This window comes from Myxine glutinosa, chromosome 4 (assembly GCF_964187855.1).
Source record: "Myxine glutinosa chromosome 4, kmMyxGlut1.1, whole genome shotgun sequence".
Lineage (NCBI taxonomy): Eukaryota > Metazoa > Chordata > Myxini > Myxiniformes > Myxinidae > Myxine > Myxine glutinosa.
The window spans coordinates 133712357-133737871 of NC_136264.1; the positions used below are offsets into that span (position 1 = coordinate 133712357).

Here is a 25515-nt window from a genome sequence, read left to right on the forward strand (position 1 = left end):
TAATTTCACCTCTTGATCCTCTTAACGAACTTAACCTCTTCATTGAATCTTGATCATTATTTAATTTAACCTCTTCATTTAAATTGATATCAATCATTAGTTCATTTAATCTCTAGATATAATTTTTACCTCTTAATATCAATAATGTCTTCTTTCTTTGAAGAACAGGAAAGAGAGGGGAAAGGGAGGACAGAGTTCGGTGGGTGTTCAGAGGACTCAGTCCTTTTCATCATTTTAGTCCCTTTTTTAGTCCCATTTAAGGGGCTAAAAACTAAGTTTTAGTCCCATCCCATTTTAAGTCCCATCATTTTAGTCGACATGCAAATTTTAGTCCCAACCCGGTGTGTACCCCGGTTTCGAATAGGTACACCGTATCCCTGCGTGTCGTAAGAGGCGACTAAAAGGGTTGGCGTCGGGAAGGGCATCCGGCCATAAAAAAAACATTGCCTCAAAAAGAGAACCATGGCAATTACGACTACATATGGGCAGGGTATAGCCCGAAGTACCCCGTAAGGGACCCCACTCCCACTCGTCAAAACTCAAGGTGGGGAACCCGATCGAAGCAAGGGTGGAAATCATTCCATTTATGACGACGAAACGTCTGATGCCTGACGTGGAGATCGGTTTCTGAGATTTGGTACATGGAATGTAGGGACAATGACAGGGAGATCAGGAGAAGTGGTGGAAGTATTGGTCAGAAGAAGAGTGGACATATGTTGTGTGCAGGAGACGAGATGGAAGGGAAGTGGTGTGAGAATGGTGAAGGGTAGGCAGGGACAGAAATACAAGTTTGTATGGCAAGGGTGCCCAGAGGGCATCAGCTCATAACTCTCCAACGCGCGCAATGGCGCGTCTCCTCCCGTCCCGTTAGATACTGAAGGCTTTCTATAATGACAGAAAGTGACTGGTTAATCCGTGTAGGTAATCAAGTTCCAAATGGTGTTGGTGTCCTGTTTTCTGAGGAGTTTGTAGACAGTGTGGTGAGTGTGACTAGAGTGAGTGAAAGGTTGATGATGGTGAAAATGATGATTGGAAAGCTTTTGGTGAACATCATCTCGGGATATGCTCCGCAGGTTGGTCGGAGCGATGAAGAGGACAAGTTCTGGTGTGCTATAGAGAAGCTGATGGAAAACGTGAAAGATGAGGAAGTTGTTGTGGTAGGAGGACACGTAAATGGACATGTGGGAAGGAGTATGGACGGTTTTGAGGGAGTTCATGGGGGTTACGGATATGGTGTGAGAAATGGAGAAGGTGAAAGGATTTTGGAGTTTACTGATGGAGCTGATTTGTTGATTTGTAATACTCAGTTCCAGAAAGAGGATAATAAGCTTGTTACATACACGTCAGGTGGGTCGACGACAACCGTTGACTACCTGCTGGTGCATAGGCGAGATCGGGGGCACCTCCGGGACACAAAGGTGATCCCGGGGGAGGAGGCTGTTTCACAGCACCACTTGGTTGTCTGCGACATAAGGGTGAAAGGTGCGAGGAGAGCTCGGCGGGTGAAGTACCAACCGAGAATGACGGTTTGGAGGTTGAAAGAGGTGACAGTGAGGGAGGCATTAAAAGAGAGGCTGAGTATGGTGGAGGATGATGTGGTTGAGCTTGAAAATTGTTGGATGTCAATGAAAGATAGTCTGTTGGGAGCCGTTGGTGATGTATGTGGATGGACAAAAGGACCACCGAGGCGCTCGGAAACATGGTGGTGGGATGATGAAGTTGGAAAGAAGATTGACGAGAAGAGGAAGAAGTTCAAGGAGTGGCAGAAGGCGAAGGGTATGGGGGCAGAAAAGGCAGAGCATGAAAGTTATAAGGCAGCCAAGAAGGCTGCAAAGAAAGAGGTAGCAAAGGCACAGGAGGCATGTAGGAAAATGTTCGGAGAACGCTTTGATTCGGAAGCGGGTCACAGAGCGGTATTCAGGATTGCAAAGCAGATAGCGAAAGAGAGGTGTGATGTGATGGGGGTGAGTTGCTTGAAGGATGAAGTGGGACAAATCGTTGTGGACCCAGATGGAATTAAAGGAAGATGGAAGAGATATATGGAAATACTGTTGAATGCAGAGAATGAATGGGATGGCAACATGGAGAGTAACCCAGTTTTAGGACCGGCAGAGAAGATAACCGAGAAGGAAGTTGAGGAAGCGATAAAAGCAATGAAGAGTAGAAAAGCGGAGGGCCGACGGGAGTTGTGGGAGATATGTTGAAGGCAGCGGGAAATTCGGGTGTGAAGAGAATGACAAAGATCTGCCATCTGGTGGTGAAAGAAGGCCGCATTGCAGTGGATTGGGAACTGAGTACCCTCGTCCCTCTATACAAGGGGAAAGGTGACCCTCTGGAGTGTGGCTCGTACCGAGCGATAAAGTTATTGGAGCATGGAATGAAGGTATTGGAAAGGGTGTTGGAGAGGAGGATAAGGAAGAAAGTGAAGATCGACGAAATGCAGTTTGGATTTATGCCAGGAAGAGGAACAACAGACGCGCTTTTCATTGTGAGGCAGTTGCAGGAGAAGTACATGGAGAAGAGGAAGAAGTTGTTTCTTGGGTTTGTTGATCTGGAGAAAGCATTCGATAGGGTTCCACGCAAAGTATTGGCATTGGCATGGGCATTGAGGAAGTTAGGAGTGGAGGAATGGTTGATCAGAGTAGTGATGGCAATGTACAAAAGAGCGCGCACAGCTCTAAGGACGAATGACGGGAACAGTGGTGAGTTTGAGGTGAAGGTGGGAGTGCATCAGGGGTCGGTACTAAGGCCACTACTATTTGTAGCTGTGATGGAGGTGCTGACTCAGAACGTAAAGGAGGGTTTACCGTGGGAGTTGTTGTATGCAGATGATCTGGTGTTGATTGCGGAAAGTATGGATGGACTGAAGGAAAAGATGAACAAGTGGAAGGAATGTATGGAGACAAAAGGTCTGAAGGTGAATATCGGAAAGACGAAGGTGATGGCAAGTGGTAAAGCATGTGGTGAGGTGGAAAGAACTGGGAAGTGGCCGTGTGCTGTGTGCAGGAAGGGTGTCGGAGTGAATTCCATTCAATGTACAATGTGCGCTGAGTGGGTTCATCAAAAATGTAGTGGTTTGAGAGGGTCCACCAGTGTGGCAGCTACATTCAAGTGCAAGGTGTGCACAGAGGGAGCTGCAGATGGAGGAAATGTTGAGTTGGATCTTGGAGATGGCGTGAAGCTGGAAGGTGTGAAAACATTTTGTTACCTTGGAGACATGCTGAATGGAGAAGGTGGATCAGACTCCGCAATGGTTGCTCGAGTGAGATGTGCATGGAAGAGGTTTCGGGAACTGAGTGGTGTGCTGACGAGGAGGGGAGTGTCATTGAAGCTGAAGGGAAAGGTGTATGCTCCATGTGTGAGAAGTGTTATGATTTATGGGAGTGAGACATAGGTAATGAATGTAGAGCAGCAACGAAGGCTGGAAAGGGTGGAAATGCGAATGGTTCGGTGGATGTGTGGAGTATCGTTGAGAGAGAGGAAGACAAATGATGAATTGCGAAAGATGATGGGAATAGAGCCTGTGATGGATGCTGTGAAGAGCAACAGGTTGAGATGGTTTGGTCATGTGTTGAGCAGAAGGATGAAAGTGACTGGTTGAAAAGAGTGATGGAAATGAATGTAGAAGGAAGTAGAGGACGGGGAAGACCGAGAAAGACTTGGCTAAAGATGGTCGAAGAAGAAATGCGGGCAAGGGGGTTAACAAGGGGAGATGCAGAAAAAGGGCAAAATGGAGAACATTGTCATGGGGACCGCAAGGCTAACCCCCGCTCTTGCAGGGAAAATTGCCTTAAAATGCCTGTTGTGTAGTTGTTTAGTCCCATCATTTTTAGTCTTTTTAACCTTGGTCCTTTTAAGACCCTTTTGATACTTTGGACCCATTTAGACTCCTTAAGGTGGAGGCAAATCCATCGACGTAGTTGTGCCAAATTCTATGCTCTAGTTTTCCATTGTGGTTACCTCTTGTTGGCCTTTACAGCTGTTAGCAACTCCATCCATGTTACTGCTTGGAATCTTTGATAGTTGCTCATAACAAGTTTACATTTTTTTTTTCACCATATTTGGCATTTTTTTCTGGTGACCTCTACTTTGATAAATATAACTTCACAATGTTTTTGCAAATCATGAGATCTTGTTCATATCCTCCAGTGAAGCTGATTAGGCCAAATGCTTTGTGGCCATGTTAGATTTACAATTTGCTTTAAAGATATTCAGAATTGATCAATCAACATTCAGAACGTCATTGATGGACCTGGCCACTTCAAATGTGCAAATAATATCATTGTAATATAAAATAGCCAGCATTGGCCAATTGATTTCTGTTACGTGCTCCTCCCCGAACCCCGGTCACGGTGTACCCCCGAGCCCCGAGAGGAGTCAAGGCAGAAAAATGTGTTATTCTGTATGTCAAAGATCAATGGTGAAACCACACCAATTGTTACCAACAAACAAGTATTGTATTAAGGTCACACAAGAATAACAGTACAATAACAATGGTAATCAATTGTACAACCAATGTATCATTTTCCTATGATGGTACCATCAGTTCGTACAAGGTAACTCACTGTGCTGCAAGTGAGCGAAAAAAGAACATTCCCAATGTCTCTATCCCGGCCTCAAGCCAAAGTCGATCCACGCTCCGTGATCGTCAGAACGATGTCGTATCGAGACCAGAATCCCGTTGGGTTGACAGTGACAGTCACGCTGCCAAAGATGCGTAAAGGTGCCCTCAAGGCGACTGGGAAAACACACCTTCGGGTATGGACGTTCAACGGCTCCCAATCGACGAACCGCAAATTAACCTTCGGGTATGGACGTTCAACGGCTCACAGACGGCGAACCGCAAATTCCCACTCGAAATCCACGTTACACACACACCAGATTAACGTCTGGATGGTTGTGAAAATGGTTGAAGCGAGGTGAAGAGCCTGGAGTGATCCGAAATCGGCGCGAGGCAAAATGGCCTACGGCCTGTACTCGAGACGTAACGGCACTCAAATGAATCTCTTCGGAATCGACCGCAAAACCTGACACGCAGATTTATCTGTCACAGCGATAACAACTCTGTCGCAGGAATCCCTTTCCCAGGAAACCCCAAAGTTCGCTAGTGACCCCCGTTCGCCAGCGTGTGCTCCAGACCTCCAAGCAGCTCGGCTCCTTGTCCACCTCACTCGCTCCGCCTCCCTCTCCTCTGCCTCTTCCTCTTCCTCGTCTTCTGGTTTTCGATCCGGTTTCCGGTTTCTTTTAAAACATTAATTTATTTTACCTTTTGAAAACAGATCTCCATTTCACTTAAACGATAACAATAATAGTACATGCAACCAAAAATGTTTACAGTGGATGAGAACCACAACAACGGAAGTGACGAATCCATAACAATACTGACCATTTTTCGACATTGGCAAGTTGGTTGATATATTAATGTTTTTGGAAGAAAGCTTGTCTATTGCTGGCAACCAAGTTGGCGTCCATCGCAACCGAGACACCAATAGCTATTTCGAAGAGAGAAACAGTTTTTTCGGGGAATCGGGGAAACGGTCGAGAGAAACGGTCTATGATAAAGCAAGTTCCAAAAATGCCAAATTTGAAGATGTCTTGGTTTCTTTCCACTGCTGGGTGTTACTGCTTGGAACTAATGCAGACCAACTGTAGTCTTCATGAAGACTAGTTATGTCTCCGCAGCCAAAGGCCGGAGGAATTATGTTTTCGCATTGTCTGTTTTGGGGTTGTTGTTGTTTTTTTAACCACAATAACTTCTGAACCCCTGAATGGATTTTAACCAAGTGTGGCACAAGTATAGTGTGTAACACAGATAAAGGGATTGCATGCATTTTGGTTTTAAAATATCAAAGGCAAAAGGGCATGTGCCCTTTGATTGAAAATCATTTGATTAGTGCAATCACTTGTCAACCACAGAAGGGCTTTCAACCAAACTTAACACAAGTGTAGCCTGTAGTACAAAGATGAACTGATTAAATTCCAGGTCCCTTATGTCAAAGTTCAATGGTCATGTGCCCTTGAAAACTAATTTTGCAGACCATAACTTGAGTTAGAAACATCTGATATCTCTCTTCCACTTATCTATTTTTCTATTGCCTGTCTGCCTGTCTGTCTGTGTCTCTCTCTCTCTCTCTCTCTCTCTCTCTCTCTCTCTCCCTCTCCTCCCTCTCCCTCTCCTCCCTCTCCCTCTCGCTCTCGTGATGTGACCTTTCATGGAAATAAAACGTAAGTGGCTAGACACATAACATGGGTGGAGACATATCCGTCGACGTATTTGCGGCAAATAATATTTTCTATTTTGACATTCTGGTTCTGGTATTTCTATATTTCTATTCTATTCTATGCAGCATTTATAGCTTCTAGCAACTCCACCCTTGTATTTGTGCCAAAACATGCCGTCTTTGCCTTCCTGTATTCTCTCCTTGGGTCACGCCGGTGTCTGTGATACTCTTGGCCCTGACTATTATAGTTTGCTATTGGGAAGATAAAGGCTCAAAGTACCAACTGAACTTGTATTGCCGAAAGTGTCATTCGTTTAATTTAATGCAACTGCATTGTAAGAGACCCAGTGGATGAGAACTTCCCTTATGATATTCACTTCTTCCCTCTCTGTTTGTGTCTCTCTCTTCCCCCCCCCCCCCCCCCTTTCTCTCCCTCACAGCACAGTCAGGGAAAGTTCGTTCGGTGTCGGAACTTGAAGCGGAATTAACAACCAGCACGTTGGCACCTCAAGCTTGTCGTAACGCACCTGCTGAGCTTTCTGCCCCCCGATCTGCCCCGATAATGGTCTCTGAGCTGGAACAGGCTCTGGGAGGACGGGATTTGATAAATCCACGGCGGGTACCCAAGGGTGATGGCAGTGACATGTCTGCATTTTCTCGACTCGTTCAATGTATGAAGGCGGGAGGAACGCTGCCAAGCCGGCCGGTAATTTTGTGCTTTCTGAGTAAAGTGTGCTTGCATTGTTTCTTCATCCCATACATGTTTTTTGACATTGAAGTTTTGTTGCTTCAATGGTTGAAATAGGAAATGGCTTTTCAAATTGATTATCGAAAGAGCCAAATTTATTTAACACATGAGCAGAAATTCAAAGGCAACACAAATTATTTTTTATTTCTTTATTTAAGCCAGATCACAACACTATTAGCAGCATGAACATTGGGCCTATCAAAGTAGTGCAACGAACAACAAGAGAGGGAGATGGGAGAGTTTGGGGCAACCCGTGAAAGAGACTTGCTTTTGACAGTTGTCGTCTCGGGATGAGGCGGTCATCTAAAGGGAGAAATAAATGAGATTTGAGCATAAGCATGTGTTTGTTAACCAGAGAGGAAATGTTTTTTAATCAGAAAGTAACGCAGCATGATAGCACAGTATGCATTAGTAGTAATATGACAGAAAATAAATGAAAAAATGTTTTTCTAAATATGGAGTGGGGTGGAGTTAGAATGAACGAGGGGGCAGGGGGAAAGCAAGAGGGGCAAGACAAGCACTTGAAGTTGCTCAGCTTGCATGACAGAAGAAAAACAAGTCAGCAGCTGACAAATGAAATGAGAGCAGGCCTGAAGATTAATATCTTGTCCAGCACTGTGCACCGACGGCTGATTGCAGCAGGTCTCCATGGCAGAGTTGCAGCAAGGAAAGAACTGCTCGAGACCACAGAATAAGGTGAAAAGACTGAAATTTGCAATGCAACACCAATATTGGGCGACTGAACAATGAAATCAGGTACTCTGGTCCAATGAATCGAAGTTTGAACTTTTTGGATCTAAGACAAGCTAGCTTGTATGCCGAAGACCTGGAGACACATGCTGTTTGCAGCCTATTGATAAACAGGGGAAAGGCTCTGTGACTGTCTGTGGTTATATCGCAACTTCTGATGTAGGAAAACGTACTTGTTAAAATCAATGGGATGCTAACAAAAGAGAAGTACAAGCAGAAACTGCAGCACCATGTAGAATCATTTTATCGTTAATCAAAATAGGATTAATTTTCCAATAAAATAATAATCCAAAACGAACTTCCAACAAAGTAAAACAGTATTTGGAGAACAAGGTTACAGCTGGTGTGATCCATGTTAGAATGGCCACCCAGTCTGGACATGAGTCCCATTGAGGCCATGTAGGCTTACCTGGATTACACACACATGGGGCATGCTTGCAGACTGCAAGCAGAAGCTGGGCTGCATTCTACAGCCTTTAATTTTCAGCTGCAGATGTGATAAATTCGAGCTTTACTTGCATATGGGTAGACCACGTGAAATCTGCTGTATTGCTGGGATATGGATATGTATTTATTTATGAGTATTCCAAAAGCAGTCGGTAATTTATTTATTTTTACAACAAAAGCACTAGGTTACTCAATTTTGGAACGTTTCGGTGAGCTATAAGGGGTGGATATAACTTACTAAATCTGCAGAATTTAACTTTTGCAGGAGCAAAACATGATTCATGTACACACACGCACAATGAATGTAAATGGCATGCAACTAAGCATACAAAATGTGCATTCTTGAAGGGTTTTGTGGGACATTATCGTGCTATTTTGAAAGATCGTCAATGAAATACCACGTAAGAGAGGTATGCTGATCGCAAGTCTGGTCTTCAATGGTTTCACTACTTTTATTGGGGTGTTGTCAGGATTGATGTGTTGCTTTTGGCCCTCAATGGGTAATTAATGTAGCTGATAAAAACTGTTGTCTTCCTCTATGGGAGGCTATTCCTTTTAATAGGTTATTTTCAGTTTTGCCCAACTTCTGTTAACTTCCTACAATCCAAATCGTTGTGATTGCTATGGTCCTGATCTACGTTTTCTGTTGCATGTGTGAGCAGGTTGACGTAGGAGCGAACCGGAGGTCCATTCCAGATCCATCCATGAAGACCTCTCAAATTGCCACTGATCCAATCCCTCAGAAGAACCTGTTGCTTGTACGTTTGTGGAAGCTGTAGCAGAGCTCTTGCTTGTCCAAAACGTTGTCTTTGTATTTTCAACTTGTACTCGGTTAATCTAACCATGCTGCATGCACATTGTTGCCGATCTTTATTTTCTCATAGGATATTTTGGGTGGTTCTGGGGAAGCCAAGTCGCCCTCCCCACCCATCGCCTGTCTTCCTGACCTACTAAGAGTGGGTACAAGCTCTCCAAAGCCCTCTTCTGTTTCTCTAACGTCTCGACTTCAAGATTGTCCTGGTAAGTCCATTTGTTCATTTGAAGGACAGCAGATTTTACTTTTCTCCATTCATTTTTGGATCTCCCAGTTTATGCTTAGCCTTGGTTGGAAAATTATGCTAGTCTTTGGTATTTTGCTGAATTGAGAGCTCTGCTTTGCACTTTAAAGTTTTTTGAGTGCTCTGCACTGTGCAAGAGGCCCTTTGATGGACCTTATTGGTGAGTGAAATTTGTGGTTTTTAATTCAATCGGTTTTCGTTGTTGTTGCAGAATTTTCAGGCAAAGACCTTGTGGGAAACTTGACGTCGCCTTTGCAGGTGACGACCACTGACATCATTTCACTCCCTGCTTGTTTCCTCCAGCAGTAGTATTTTCATCGACATTGCTGTTAAAGTAGTCATATTAACCTTTATGGTCTGGGTCTGCATTCTGGACATCTAATTCTGAGTTTGAAGCTGTCCCTTCCATTGCATGTTAATTTGACTCAAATATAAAGTGCTTGTAATGAGATGTACATTGACATTTTGTCTCATTCTTTCAGGGTGTGCTCCCCATTCTGGCTTCCATGCCTCCTGCAAGTACTTCCCATGGGGTGGATGGGTTTAGGAAGGACGTGGAGGATCAAAGGGCAAGGTACTTGTGCAGAGGCATCCAAATTAACACTATGGTTCAAGAGAACTCTCGCCTTCAAGATAACCTTCCTAGCGTCTCTTTTTGCCCACCCCAGGATTGCCCAACAATATCCTCACTCACCAGCAACCATGACTCACAATGTCAATTCCTTCTCTCCGAATCAAACTGCTACTACTTCCTCTATGGTATAATGGCTTGGGGCTGCTCGTATTTTGGGCTGGCTTTGTATTGTCAACTTACCAATGTTACTTTGTGCTTTATTAACCCAGACATTGCATCTGTGATGCACTCGGAGCTAACTATGAATAACAAGTGACATTGGCTCAGGAGTCGGGGCTGCATATGTTTGTGCATAGACCTGAAATTTTGTCTAAAACAGCCAAATTGCCTGCAAGTTAAGACCTGGCGACATGTGATGTGAGCATTCATCAGAGCATTCATTTGTTTAGAATGAACCACCTACCTCATTAAAACTTGTTTTGCTCCCCCTCCTCCCTCTATGCAAGCTTTCCCCTGCGTTTACACCCACGTCGGTGATCAGGAAAATGCATGCAAGTCGGGAGCGCAGAGGAAGTGAGGTGGGGAATGAAACTCAGCTTGCAGAGAATGGTGGTGAGGTCTTTGGTGAGTCGAAGAATCAAAGCGATGTATTATAGTTCTTTGGGAGAGAAAACACAACAGCTGAACCATTAGCTGGCCATTCTTTGAGTCTATTAATCTAAAGCTTGTGTTGTCAGTATATAATCAGCCATGCTGATTCTAAGCTGAAGTGTTTTTAATTGATCATTAGAACATGAAGCTTGAACAGCACAAAATACTGTCCCTTGTTTCCTGATCAATGGCAGCAGTTTGTTTTCTTTGAAAGTTTGTATGCAAGAAATGAATAAAGTATTAATACTTCGCTATGTGTGAAAAAACAAACAAGCAAACATGTTTTGGTGTTATGAAGTGCTAAAGGAATCCTTGATATACATTATGGTGGTGTGGCTAATGCAATAATGCATCTTCCCACACTTTCTCTCTCGCTCTCCCTCTCTCTCGCTCTCCCTCTCTCTCGCTCTCCCTCTCTCTCGCTCTCCCTCTCTCTCGCTCTCCCTCTCTCTCGCTCTCCCTCTCTCTCGCTCTCCCTCTCTCTCGCTCTCCCTCTCTCTTGCTCTCCCTCTCTCTCACTCTCCCTCTCTCTCGCTCTCGCTCTCTCTCTCTCTCCCTCTCTCTCGCTCTCCCTCTCTCTCTCGCTCTCCCTCTCTCTCGTTCTCCCTCTCTCTCATTCTCTCTCGTTCTCGCTCTCTCTCGCTCTCGCTCTCCCTCTCGCTCGCTCTCTCTCTCTTTCCCCCTCTATTTTTACCCTTCACAGCCAAAGATCGCATCTCGGCCTCAACACCATCATCACCAACGCCCATATACGACTTCTTCCCGCCTGCATTACCGCATCGGCCTCGAGCTGTGCGCCCCCGTCCTTCCATACACCCTATCACCAACCCCCAGGCTGGAATGGCACTCTTGGGTCCACCTGGCCTAAATCCAAATATGCTGCAGAGGATGCTTGGAACTGAGGGAGTGAGGGGTGTGCATCCCAGAGGATTGCCAACTGGTGAGCATGTGCGAGATGCTGTTGGTCTTGGTGAAATGCAGGTAAAAGCCGATTGAATGTGAAAGTCTGGCTGCAGCTTTTTGTGTCCAACTGTTGACAGTGGCTTCAAGGGTATGAATACAACTTACTGCAGTTTGTTGAACAAAGTATCTGTGGAGTATTTATTTATTTATTCGTATGCAGCCTGTGGCTGCTTGGCTGCATCAATTTCTGGGGGTGTAGCTGAGCTGCTGATGCAATGCCCCTGTTGCCAGTAAGCTGGTACTTATTTTGCCAACCTTGGAAGGACGACAGGCTGAGTCGACCCACCTGGTGTTGATTCCATGGCCTGACAGGGGCTTGAACTCAAGGCCACTCAAGACCTTAGGATCTAAGCAGCCACCTTAATCATTAAGCCAACACCAGGCTTATTTGTAGTATGAAATGCAATGACACATTTGCAGTGTATATTTTATTAGCACCACTAAGCACACATTAACATGAAATGGTGTATATTTGCATTGAGTAGCTGAATGCATTATGAAGGCACTGCTTTGTTTTGCTTATTTGTTGAGTAAAATTGCTGCAAGAAAATTGGCCAAATCAGGCAGAACACTTGGACCTTATAAATACAGTAAACCCTTCAAATATCGTGGGGGTTACGGTCCTGGAAAATGCTGCAATAGTTAAAACCAAGGGCCAATGGGAAAAGGGGGTTCGGTTCCTGGGCTTCGAGAAAATATGGAGGAAGGTCAGTGGCAGCCATAAATAAACACATTGCAATTGAAACTAGAACGGCACTCCATAGAAAACATACCTCCACCAGGCTGAACAGTTTAATAATAATAATAATAATAATTCATTTATTTTGTATAGCGCTTTTCCAGAAGCCCAAAGGCGCTTTGACAGAGTGGAAAACATAATGCATAACAATACATGAAAACAACAATTGCAAAAAGACAAGAATCAAGAAAACAAACAGCAGCGATATACGGCATATATATAAGACAAGAATCAAAAAGACAAGACAAGAATCAATAGGGAAATATTTAAAGCAAAAGGAGGGAGAAGGAGAAGAGATAGTCAGGGGTTAAATGCTGTGGGTTGAATGTTGAATGCAGCGTTGAACAGGTGGGTCTTTAGTGATGTTTTGAATGTGGTGAGTGAGGAGGAGTCTCTGATGGTGTGAGGTAGTGAGTTCCAGAGGGTGGGAGCAGCGATGGAGAAGGCCCTGTCCCCCCAGGATCTGAATTTGGTCCGGATGGAGGGGGTCAGGAGGTTGGTACCAGCAGAGCGGAGGTTGCGGGTGGGAGTGTGTCTGGAGAGGAGGTCAGCCAGGTAGGATGGGGCCAGGTTATGGAGGGCTTTGTATGTCAAGAGGAGGATTTTGTACTGGATTCTCTGGGGGATGGGGAGCCAGTGAAGCTTGTAAAGGACGGGGGTGATGTGGTCACGGGTCCGGGAATGAGTGAGTAGACGGGCAGCGGAGTTCTGAATGTATTGGAGTTTATTGGTGATTTTTGAGGGTGAACCATAGAGGAGGCTATTGCAGTAGTCCAGACGGGAGGTGATGAAGGCGTGGATGAGGGTTTCTGCAGCCGTGGAGGAGAGGGATGAGCGGAGACGGGCAATGTTTTTCAGGTGAAAGAAGGCTGACTTTGTGATCTGTTTAGTGTATTTGTCGAAGGAAAGGGTTTGGTCAAAGATGACGCCAAGATTCCGGATGTGAGGGGAGGTGGATACTGGGATACCGTCGATGTTGAGGGCAAAGTTATGGGTGGATTTTGTGAGCGTTTTTGGGCCAATGATGATTATTTCAGATTTATCACAGTTAAGCTTGAGGAAGTTGATTTGAAGCCAGGATTTTATTTCAGTGATGCAGTTTGTCAGGATAGAGTGGGTGTCGGTGGAGACGGACTTGGTGGAGATGAAAAGCTGGATGTCATCGGCGAAGCAGTGGAATTGGAGACCATGACGGCGGATTAAGTGACCGAGCGGGGACAGGTAAAGGATGAAGAGGAGGGGGCCAAGAACTGAACCTTGGGGGACACCTTGGGGGAGGGGAGCAGTGGGGGATTTGCAGTTATTGATGGAGATGAACTGGCATCTGTCAGAGAGGTATGATTTAATCCAAGAGAGGGCAGTGCCGGTGACGTTAAAGGTGGATTCAAGTCGGGTGAGGAGGATAGTGTGATCGATGGTGTCAAAGGCAGCGCTGAGGTCGAGGAGGACGAGAATGTTGAGGTTGCCAGCGTCAGAGGAGAGGAGAAGGTCGTTGGTGATTTTGAGGAGAGCAGTTTCAGTACTGTGGTTGGAGCGGAATCCGGATTGGAATGTTTCATACAAGTTATTGGCAGAGAGATGATGTTTGAGTTGAGTGGCTACAGCGCGTTCCAAAACTTTTGACAGAAAGGGTAGGTTGGAGATGGGTCTGAAGTTGTTTAGGGTGTCAGGGTTTAGACCAGGTTTTTTTAGAATGGGGGTAACAGCAGCAATTTTGAGGGAAGGTGGGACGATGCCTGTAGACAGGGAGGAGTTTATTGTTGCAATGATAAGTGGAGAGAGAGCAGGGAGGGAGGCTTTGACAAAGCTGGAGGGGATGGGGTCAAGAGTGCAGGTGGCAGTTTTCATTCCTATGAGGAGTTCAGAGAGGTCAGTAGGAGAGATTGGGGAGAACCGAGACAGGGGATGGCAGGACAAGGGGGGGCAGGTGGTTGGAGGGGGAGCGGGTGCGGCGGTGGTCAAGCTGTTGTAGATGTTGTCAATTTTGCGTTGGAAGAAAGAGAGGAAGGAGATGCAGTTGTCTACTGTGAATGACTGGGTGGTGGTGTTCAGGGGGCGGAGGAGTTTGTTTATTGTCGAGAAGAGTGCTTTTGGGTTTCCGGAGCCAGAGTGGATAATTTGAGAGTAGTAGGCAGAGCGGGCGCGGGAGAGGGCATCTTTGTAGTGTTGTATGTGGTCCTTGTAGGCTTGGGAGTGAACTGTGAGACCCGTTTTATTGCGGAGTCTTTCAAGTTGGCGAGCACGAGTTTTCATCAGGTGGAGTTCAGGGGTAAACCAGGGAGCAGAATGGGTGAAAGAAACTGTTTTGGTTTTTACAGGCGCAAGCTGGTCAAGGCAGGAGGAGAGAGTGTGGTTGTAGTAGTCAGTGAGGTCGGAAGGGGTGTGGAGGTCAATGAAGGGAGAAGTGGACATTTTTTCAGAGAGGGTGGATGAGAATGAGGTAGGTGAAAGAGCGTTTAGCTTACGGAAGTTGATTGTGCGATAATGCCTTGGTGTTGGGGCGGGGATGTTGATGGTCAGAGTGATGGCTAAGTGGTCAGAGAGGGTGAGGTCGGAGCCATAGAGATGGTGCAAATTTAATCCAGTGGAGCAGACAAGGTCCAAAATGTGACCGCAACCTCTCTCCGCAACAAAAAGGCCAACCCCCGCAAAAATGGCCTCTAAAGGTGTTTTTTTTAAATTTATTTTTTATTATATACTACTGTTGGAAAATATCCCTAACAGTCCCGAGAAAAGGAATTCCAGCGATACTTCCCTGAGCTCACAGTAGAAGAGGTGGCACTGGTAAGAAACCCTTTCTCTGCTACACTTGACGTATCGAGCCTCCCCGACGAAGTCCAAGATGAATTATTGGATCTACGGAATGACTCTCCGGCGCGTGACCTGTTCCAGGAGAAATCGGCGCTATGCATCAATCATATTCCAAAGTCAGCATGCTGGCCTTACGTGTTCTTCTTCCATTTGCCTCCACCTACCTCTGTGAGGCCTGATTTTCTACCCTCGTCCACATCAAAACGAAGACCAGGAACAGATTGGATGTCGAGGATGACATGAGATTGGCTCTTACAAACACCCCGCCACGAATTCCAAGACTCGCTGCTCAGATGCAACCCCAACCATCCCACTAGCTAGGTTGGAGAGATGATGATATGTTAGTGATGACGATCATGGATTGTGTGACGATGGATGGCAGTGAGAAAAAATGATGAGCTTGGTTTGACTAAAGAACTAAAATTACCCGAATTTTATAATGTGCCAGGAATAATGTAGTAAAATTTGTAAAAATTGATGAATTAATGATTGTTTTCTCTTTCTTCCCTTTTCCTTTTCAGAAAAATTTGTAAAACTGAAACGGCTGATGGTGGGGGGGGGGGGGGGGCGCGCGCGTGTGTTTCGGGGTTTTGAGAAAGGGATCGCAAGTACAAAAAGGTTGGGAACCACTGATCTAAAACAATTTGCCTTACTGTATATGGCTCACAAATGCTGAGTGCTTGGAACAAGAACATTCATTAGGCCCAGTAGAGGACTTGTATAGACATGGCTTTATAAAGGTAAGGTACAGAAACTGCAACTTACTCTGTAGCTTTGTATAAATAAATAAAAACCCACCTTTAGAGGCCATTTTTCCCCGCAAAGCGGGGGTTGGCCTTTTTCGGGCACCGTGGTTGTTGTTGTTTTTGTTGGTCCCCTTTTTGAAGCAATGTTTTACGGCCGGATGCCCTTCCTGCCACCAACCCTTTTTGTCGCCTTTTACGACAAACAGGGAATTACCAGTGAACTGGTACTCAATTAGCCGACCTCGGAAGGATGACAGGCTGAGTCAACCCCCCTGGCGTTAATTCAGCGATCGACCAGGATTCAAACCCAGGATCCTAGGATCCTAAGCTGGCACCCTAGCCGCTAAGCCAACACCAGGGTTTAACAGTAGTATATAATAGATGACCCAAAAAAACCCAAAAAAAACAGTAGTATATTAATAGATGAACCAAAAAATTCTATGTCAGAAGAGAGTCACAAATTTTAATTCCCGAGGAGGATAACACTTTCTGTCTTCAAGAAATACACAGCAAGAAAACAATGACCCTTATCAAACCAAGGAGAGCATGGTACAATTCACAAAAACACACAAGGAAGATTTGCAACAAATCCTCGATCAAAGTCCAGAGTGAAAATCCTGGTACAGTAGGGATGCACAAAGAAATATCATACTAAACACCAGCATGCACAGTATACAGTTAACATACAGAATCAACCAGCCAAGTGAAGTATCCTGGCTATTTGGTCATTCGTTCTGATTTTTTATACAGTTTCAAGTGGGAGGAGCAAGTGGAGGGGGGAGGAGCAAAGAGAGGGGAGGAGAGCAGTAGGATTGGTTGGGCAAAGTTTGGGTGGGAGGGGACAAGTGGAGGGTGGAGGAGTGAAGAGAGGGGAGGAGAGCAATAGGATTGGTTGGGCAAAGTTTGGGTGGGAGGGAGTAGGTGTCAAGGGTGAGGTTGCCTCCCGCTGAGAGCAGGTTTGTATCCCAAATTCTTTCTGCTTTTCCATTGTCTCCTGCAAAACACCTGGAGCCCTGTCTCTCTAATCCCTTCAAGAACATCTGAAGGTCATTCTCAGTGAAGTGGATATAACAAAGACCACTTACTTAATTTTAACAATATTACCTTAGCCACAACCAAATAATTACAGCGCCTCCATTATTATACCATATTCCGAATTAACACACTAGCAACATGGGTTTTTTGATGTCATGTTAAAACTTCAAAATAAAAGTCACTTCAATAGCTATGGCAATCCCCATCCTTTTTCAATCTGCAAACTCATCTTTTCCCTCACAAGTCAAATCCTACTGCAATCCCACAAAAGATTCCACTGAGAAGCCGAGAGCCCGAGAGGGCTAGCCTCCATTGATTTTTCTATCGGATTTTTCATATTTCAGACCAACCCTTATCAAATACTAATAAGCTATTTCGATTCAGTGTTTAATTATCGTTCTTGTTGAGAGATCCTCCTGAGAACGCTGGTAATTTCATAAAACTTCCACCAAATAACTCCAAGTAAGAAAGAAAAAAGCGTCCGCTGAACTGCTGTTACAACGTTCAGCGCAGAGCGATTTATCCGTTTTCATTGTTCGACTTTGCAATAATTACCAAGTACTTTACTTATCTAGTTCAGGCCATGCTGAGTCGATTACTCACAGTTACAATGGAATCTTGCTTACCGAGCACATTGGTAAGCAAACCTTGATGATCTAGTTCGACATTGGGGGCACCAGTTCCATTATTTAATTATTTACCAAGAAAACAATATCTTTTCTCCAATTTGCTTATATAATTCAATAAGACACTCGATCCAACATCACATTACCTTCCAAAAACACATCCCATCTGTATTACATATTCCCCTATTTGTAATAATGTTCCATCAGTCATTGGTGACAATTTACTCTCCTCGAGCCACGATTCTGGGCAGTGCCGGAGATAACTTGCCAACTGCAGGGGGATCGCAAATTGGCATGGAAACCACAAAAAAACACCCGCAGACTAGGAATGGAGGGTTGAGGCTCATATAAATTGCTTGCTTCATAAATTTACTCTTCCACAATCGCTCCTCTGGTCCTGTATCCAGGACCACAACATAGAAGTGTTCAATTTAGTCATCTCAGTCACAGGTTGACCCTGTTTTGAGGAACAATCATTCAGAATTTTAACCCTGCTTTCACAAATAATTCCTGTTCCCTTTTTTCCCTTTGGTCCTCAGGTTAAATTTTCCCAAATTCACCTGAGGATCCCTGTCCAATGGTTCTCCACGGACATACCTTCTTGTAGCCCGGGCAGATTTTTTAACAGGTGAATAAAGGTCTCCAACGTAGGCCATTTGCTTAGCCCATCATCTGGCAGTATCCCTTATTTGTGATAGCGGTGCGTCCAATTCTTTCGGTTTCCATGTCAGGAACCATCTAAATAGTGAGGGGAAGTATGAGAGTGTAACATCAAATGGAATCAATACAGATCAATCATGCACATCTCTCGGAAAGTCTCATTGCGACTTGGAGGTTTGGGAGATGTCGTTGCAAAGAATTTAGCAGTGAAGCATTTCGTAACTAGTGCCGGTATGCATTTGATGAGGCACAATACAATCAAAATCACAAAAAGAACGGTGCAAATGAATTTCAGTGTAGAAGCACCCCAGCCTCCAAAGGTACTGACTAGCCAAGATGTGATTCCCCATGTGTCTTTAAAGTAATTATGCAATTTTGCCCCTTCGTTCTTGATTTTTTTTGTCAAATCAGTAATACGTTGAGTTGTCTGGAATATAGGTACAGCATTCTGAGCCAATGATGGCACAAGTTCCGCCTTTTTCAGAAAGCAACATGTCTAAAGCCATTCTATTTTGCATAGCAATGGTTCTCATTGCTACCATTTCAGCATTTACTTCCATTTCAACTTCAGCAGTTTCATTGGCAAGCCGTTCTATGCTAGATGCCAATCTTATCAACTCCTGTCCTAATCTAATTGTCCCATACTGGGGAATAAGTAGCGACCCAGCCCCATCTCCTATTTAGACGGCTCTACGTCCTCTTACATTTAACCACTCCAGAGCCTGTTTTCCCACACACTGGATCAAGCAAATCATTTTTTTTTTAAACATAGAATTAACACATTATAACTGACAATGTAATCAATATCCCGATTATGTCCAACCTTATAACAATTTACATTGGTTCACAAGTTCCCCTAGAACATTTGAAAGATTATATTTCATTATATTTGCACAATCATGTGGTCCTCTCACCAGAAGGTGAGAAGGAAATCAATGTTACTGTAATTTTTTAAATAATTCGTCTTCTTTCATCAACCTTACTTTCATATTTTACTTCCAAAATGTCTCGTGTAATTCACAGGTGCTCAACCAAGCATCAGCAAAATCTTCTTCTTCTTTTTTTGTTCCAAATCGAATCAAAGCAAGAATCCAAAATTAACCATTTATGTATTCTTATCATAATTATCACAGATCTCCTTCGTATCAATCTTCCAACAGAAAGAAAAAAAAAAAGCCTGAAACGCATAATTATATATGATTCACATTACTTTCAGCACATAATTCCTTGAAATCATCATTACCTCTCCTTTTTTCTTTATTTTATAACAAATAAACAAAAAATAATAATAATAATGCAATGGGCCTTAATTTTCCCATCCTTAACAATTTTCTTTCACATTATTTTCATTATCTCACATTCATTATTTTACAAATCTGTTGCCAAGATCTGTATTTTCCTCCTCTCCTTTTTTTATTAATATCAACCATTTTCTCTTGCCATGGAATAGTCCGTTATTCATATAAATAATCGTAAGAGTTCTGTAAAACATCTTCATTTTTAAAACTTAGCCAATTATTTTAAACGACATGTTTCCCCCCCCCCCCAAAAAAAACAAGTCACATTCTTTGTATATTGTCAATATTGTTCATCGTTTTAGTATCATCCAGAACTAAAAATATTTTTATAAACCATCAACTTGTAGATTAGTGGGGCAACTTAGCATAACAATTGTGCATTTTGTGAGGAAAGCACCAAATTTGGCACACTAGTAGACTATCCTATTATGAACAGATTTGGATATTGGGCCATCTCAAATTCAGCCCCTGGTGGCTGTGGCAGCCATTTTCCAAAATGACACCTTCAGCTTGTTCCGACGAATTGCATCATCAATTGGCTTGGTCCTTTCCACCAGGCATTCTCTGGTGAAAGCCTGGAACTGCTCTTGGTCAATCTTCTTCACATTCCTGACAGTCTCAACTGCAGCAGGACCTGCAATTTCCTTTGTTTTAAGGACAACCAGATTCATGCTCTCTTCTTCAAAGGGGTTGCCAAGCTCTTCTATGACGCTGACAAGGGCACGGACATCCTTGGCGAAAGAGGTCTGCACACTTAGTGTCTGGTCGTGATGACGTGTGTCCTCTCGCCTCCCCCAGTGTTGATGGCCATCTTGGAACTCTTCTATGGCCCTGGCAACTTCTGGCCTGGCAATCATCCAACCCCGCAGGGCACTTGGGTTGTCAGTGAGGCCGACTGCTCCACCATCTCCTTTGATGCAGGCGTTATTCTGTTCATGCGCCTGGTCGATTGGGATCGAAGAGAACACCTTCTTCATCTTCTGTACAGTGAAGTTGCCAGCCCTGAATTCTCTGGCTACATCTGGGTGCTTCATTGGGAGTGCAACCATGTCCCTCAGGTGAACAGGGACCCACCTGGCATAGTGTGTGTGGTCTAAGGAATGGAACCATGGGACCAGTTCCGTCAGGGCATCAAGGTACATCGTGAATGAAGCCTGCCGCAGAGAACGCACGTAGACCAGTACCAACATCTCTAGTTCCAGCACAGTTGCCCAGTACTGAAAGTTGGGAATGTCTTCTCCTCTCTGGTGACACCATTCTTGGAACTCAGGCAGGTCTTCTGCATCATCAGCATATGTCATACAGTGGCGTTCATACACACGGTGTTGCAGGATGTGCAGTGCCGCTGCAGTGATTTGATGAGCTCTTCTTGTGCGGGTGACGTGGGCAGCTCGCAGGAAGGAGTCGGCCGTCCCTGGCGTTGCAATCTCGGCTTGCAAATCTGCAAAATCTGCAAATCTTGCAAAAATCAAATCTCTGAATCTGAGATGGCCCAATATCCAGATCTTTTCATAATATGATAGTCTACTAGTGTGCCAAATTTGGTGCTTTCCTCACAAAATGCACAATTGTTATGCTATATTTAGCTTAGCTGCCGGACTAGATGCATTTATTTATATCCCATTAACCCAAGAACTCTCAATTGCTTGGTTTCTTTTAGTCATGCCATATATCCATATTTCTTTTCAAAATGTTCCTAACATTCACATTAATCCCATTAGACCTCAAATAACCTACAATCCGAAAAATAAATTTGTGATATTTCAACAATGATTACAATATCATTGTACTTTTCATCCGTAACAGTTCATTCAAAGGACAGATAGTAGCTATGGAACAGGTGCATGCCCCCAGGGCACCGTTTCCTTCCCTTTTTCATCCACCTTATAAAACATCAACACCATTCATTAAAAATAATATAAATATCACATAATTCCACTCTTCCTTCAGTGAGGCCAGTTTTCCATCTGGTTCAAGATTTACATTTCATTCCATTAATTTGGAGCATTAATTCCATTAATTTATCATGACTTGTGATAAACATTGATCCTTTGAACGCAAATTGAACAATTTTAATCAAAAAAAACAAAACAAAAAAAACACTTCCATTAACTTGACATTCTTTTCACAGCACAAAGTTCACTTGAACATCTTTTTACTTTTATCATTTTTACAAGAAAAATAACCTAGTTTCATCATCATATTTTACAATTTTCGTATTTATACTTTAACTAGTGAATACAAATGACACCTGTATGTAGATGTCCCAAGTTATCAAAATGTATGGTGTTGGTGCATGTAACATCACGTTTTTTATTATTTTAATCTACGTAACAGCACGTCCAATAGTTCATACATTTTGTATTTTTCCTTCCTTTGAAAGATTTACCATTACATCTCGTTTATATCCTTAATTATAACACAATATCATAACATATCTATTGTAATAAAACGTACAGTACACTAATGATTGACCATTTTCATAACCCTTTGTTTTGTAAGGTCCAGGCCATCACTAGCTCGGAATTTTAACCATCCTTCTTCACTGCTAGTGAAGAAGTTCACTGCTAGTCCTGCTTGTCCCAAACCTGCACTTCACTTCACTGCTTTTAACCATTTCAACCATGCTATTTTAATGCAAATATTTTCCATTCACTAAATAAAATGAATTTTATGACGTTTCTCTTTTTTTTTCTTTTTTTTTTAATTTACAAAATGTCCCAAACCTGTATATTATTTTATACTGTGGTTACATTGAACCATATGTATGTTCATATCTTAATCCAATCAGAAAATTGTCAATTTACCCCTAGTATATGTCTGTACCCACATATGTCTGTATATTTTTTTACAAAATCCAACTTTCATTAAACTGAAAAATGCTTTGGTAGACCCATGCAAGAGCCTTTACAAATTTTGAAAACTTTCCAAAGACATAACTTCCATTTCCTTTGAAATTTGTGACCACAAACCTTTCGTACTTACACAACATCATAATAATACATAGTCCTTATCAGTTTTGCCAATTTTCTGTACTATTATTTTCCCATATCAGAGTAGGTGTCATTTTTTAAAGTCTGCTCATCAATATTCGCCTATTAATTTTCAGAACTACACACAATGTTAACATTTAGACCAACGTTTTTGTCCCACAATATATTATTCAGCGTTTTCCCATCTGGTCTATCGTTAACATTTCCAACTCCCTTTTACCTTCCTTGGTCCATTTTCCCCAAAATTTTACCCCAAGATTAATAGCAGATATTTTCATATGCCAGATAACAACAACAACATGTATTTTAAGGCCATTTTCCCTGCTAGCGTGGGGGTTAGCCTTGCGGTCCCCATGACGATCTTCTCCATTTTGCCCTATTTTCTGCATCTCTCCTTGTTAACCCCCTTTGCCCGCATTTCTTCTTCCACCATCTTTAGTCAAGTCTTTCTCGGTCTTCCCCGTCCGTCCTCTACTTCAATCTACATTCATTTCCATCACTCTTCTCAACCAGTCACTTTCATCCTTCCTCGATGCATGACCAAACCATCTCAACCTGTTCCTCTTCACAGCCTCAATCATAGGCTCTATTCCCATTCATCATTTGTCTTCCTCTCTCTCTCAATACTCCGCATATCCACCGAACCATTCGCATTTCCGCCCTTTCCAGCCTTCTTTGCACACACGCACACATCCTCCCACATGCAGCTTACACCTTTCCCTTCAGCTTCATCCTTTGACTTCCATGTGAGAGTCATGTTATCATTAAATTTCATGTGACTTTCATACCGTCCCATTTAACTGGTAAATCAATTTTTCCGAAAATTGTCTTTCAGTTCTATTCCCCATGATGCCCCCCCTAAGCACATGTTAGTTCAATACAGGGTCTTTAAATTTTAATTTTTCAGAATTTCCATTTCAAATTTATTCTCTTCCTTCCTATGAAATCTTTGTGAGAACTTTATGGAAAGTCACTTCTTTTTCCCAAATTTACTGTAAGTTCTCCAACGATCATGTCCGACCTTGAACATTCCACGAATCCTGCAACAAATTTTCTCATACATACTCACATTAGATCTATTTCACATATCTGTTCATGAAATTTCATAAATGATCACATAAGTAATGATCACATTGTAATGACCTCTAAACATTCCTAAACCAATAAACTAGCCTGGCGATGCCAAATACCCCACACTTCTGTCATCTTAGAAGTCGCTGTTTGCTTTAGACAAGTATTTATCAAAGCCTTCAGACAAACTTTTAGCAATATTATTCCTAGGATTAAAATTATGAGGATTATTATCAAATATTTATCAAAATATTAGGATTATCATCAAACCGATGAATGACTCAATTTTTAATGACTGCACATCCAAACCTAGATATTTTGAGTTCCGTAACTTTAATACCTCAAATTTTCCATTTCTTCCCTTCCTGATCCTTAGATGTAGGGATGGGTTCTTTTTAGGATCATGTTGCATAGAGCATTATTTTCCCAAACAGTGTGAACATTAAACTACACCATTACCTCTGACATCCCACAATTAACATTAGCTTTCCCATGATGTCGCGATATGACCTTATAATCCCAAAAAACTCTTCGTTGCTTTAACATCCAATATGAAAATTCTCATTTAATAGCAATTCTATTAATTCCTACCATAATTGAAATAAACAACGTCAGAACGTCAACAAAGATATGCAACATCTTGGTTGGTCAACGTCTTTATACTCATTTTGCTTGTCTGTCTACTTTTGTTTCCTAGTAACACCTAGTTTCCTTGTAACCTCTACTTTTGATTTAATAACACCTTCCACAGTTAGACCCATCAAAATTTTCCCAATAATCGTCAATTATTCATCTTCATCCGTTTTTCAACAAAACTACATGTGAAAAATGGAGATTTCATCAGTACTTGAAGGTGTAAAATTTGACTTTGAAATTTAAATCCAGAAGCATTCTGAGATGTGCCTAAACTCTCAACAACTATTCTGCCATATTTTGCCTAATTATGTACGTAAGTCTTCAGATATATTTTTCTCGGTAATTACTATCATACCAACACCGAAAATATAATTTCATCTCATAGCAATTTTATATTAAAATAAATAGTATGTCATTTCTCTTTAAACAATCCAGCCATAAATATTATTTGGAAGTCTTCTGCTGTCAGAACACAATTTCTCTGCCGTCAAAGGTTAAAGTTTGGCCTCGGTGACTCCTCAGCTAATTGTCACTTTTTCTTGACAAAAACAAATATCTTTTTTAAATATTTATCCCATTAAAATCCCATTACAATCCCATATCTTGTCACCCTTTGCATTGTTGAAAGCAATTAATTCCATAACTCAATTTATCTTACATCCTTACATTACATTACACCCTTACACCCTTACACCCTTACATCCTTACACCCACTTTTGTCCACAAAATTTTTAGAAGTGAAAGAAAATTTGTCTGTACTTTGTCTCATAGAATCCACAGTACCAGCATCGCATCCTCCCATCTGTCTACACCTTGTCACAACTCCAATTCATTCTTCAAGTCACAACCCAGAGTGATTTGAGAACTATACCCAGAGTTCTATACTATACCCAAGAACTATGCCCGAGAACTATACCCTAGTCGGAACTATACCCAGTTTCAGAGAGTAAATAATTATATATTTTTTCATTATTTTACCATTTAACTTGTTCAAAGAATGTTTAATTTCGCAAAATCGAATCAACCACAACCCTCGCCATTAATATCTATTGTAAGCGTGCTACATCAATAAGTATCACTTTTTCTATGAGCCTCGACCAGAGGGTGGTTGTTACTCACAAACACTCGTCGCTAGCTGTTCCATTGTCTGTTTCAATTGAGCCAGCAGAGTGGAATTTGGAATTTTATTTCTCTGAGCTCATGAAATGGCCAATGTCTGTACACAAGCTCTCTTTGCCCTCCTTGAACCCCTTGTACTTATCCTTGACTCCCTATTTGTTCATAGGTAGTAAGTCGTCGTCTGCCAGACAAAGGTGGTGACATTGGGTGGTTTGCCATTGCCTTTCCACAAAGCGCTTAATTATTGTCTTTCCTTAAACGTGAAGCATGTCTCAAAGCTTAGTGATGGACATAGACAAAATTTGGAAGACAGATTTTGGTGCTCAACAAAGATAATCGGAACAGTCCTTAAATTAACACCAAGCAGAT

The 25515-nt window shown here is 42.7% G+C and overlaps 1 protein-coding gene across 1 annotated transcript in view; it reads left to right on the forward strand.

Moving 5' to 3' along the window:
* EIF4ENIF1 (eukaryotic translation initiation factor 4E nuclear import factor 1) overlaps positions 1-25515 on the forward strand; it is a gene marked incomplete in the record, with an annotated part of 85244 nt that overhangs the window by 26281 nt on the left and 33448 nt on the right. The window contains 8 exon segments of the mRNA XM_068113493.2: positions 6662-6927; positions 8829-8924; positions 9051-9186; positions 9436-9482; positions 9707-9798; positions 9893-9983; positions 10305-10422; positions 11153-11389. Coding sequence (XP_067969594.2) covers positions 6662-6927; positions 8829-8924; positions 9051-9186; positions 9436-9482; positions 9707-9798; positions 9893-9983; positions 10305-10422; positions 11153-11389 — 1083 coding nt within the window.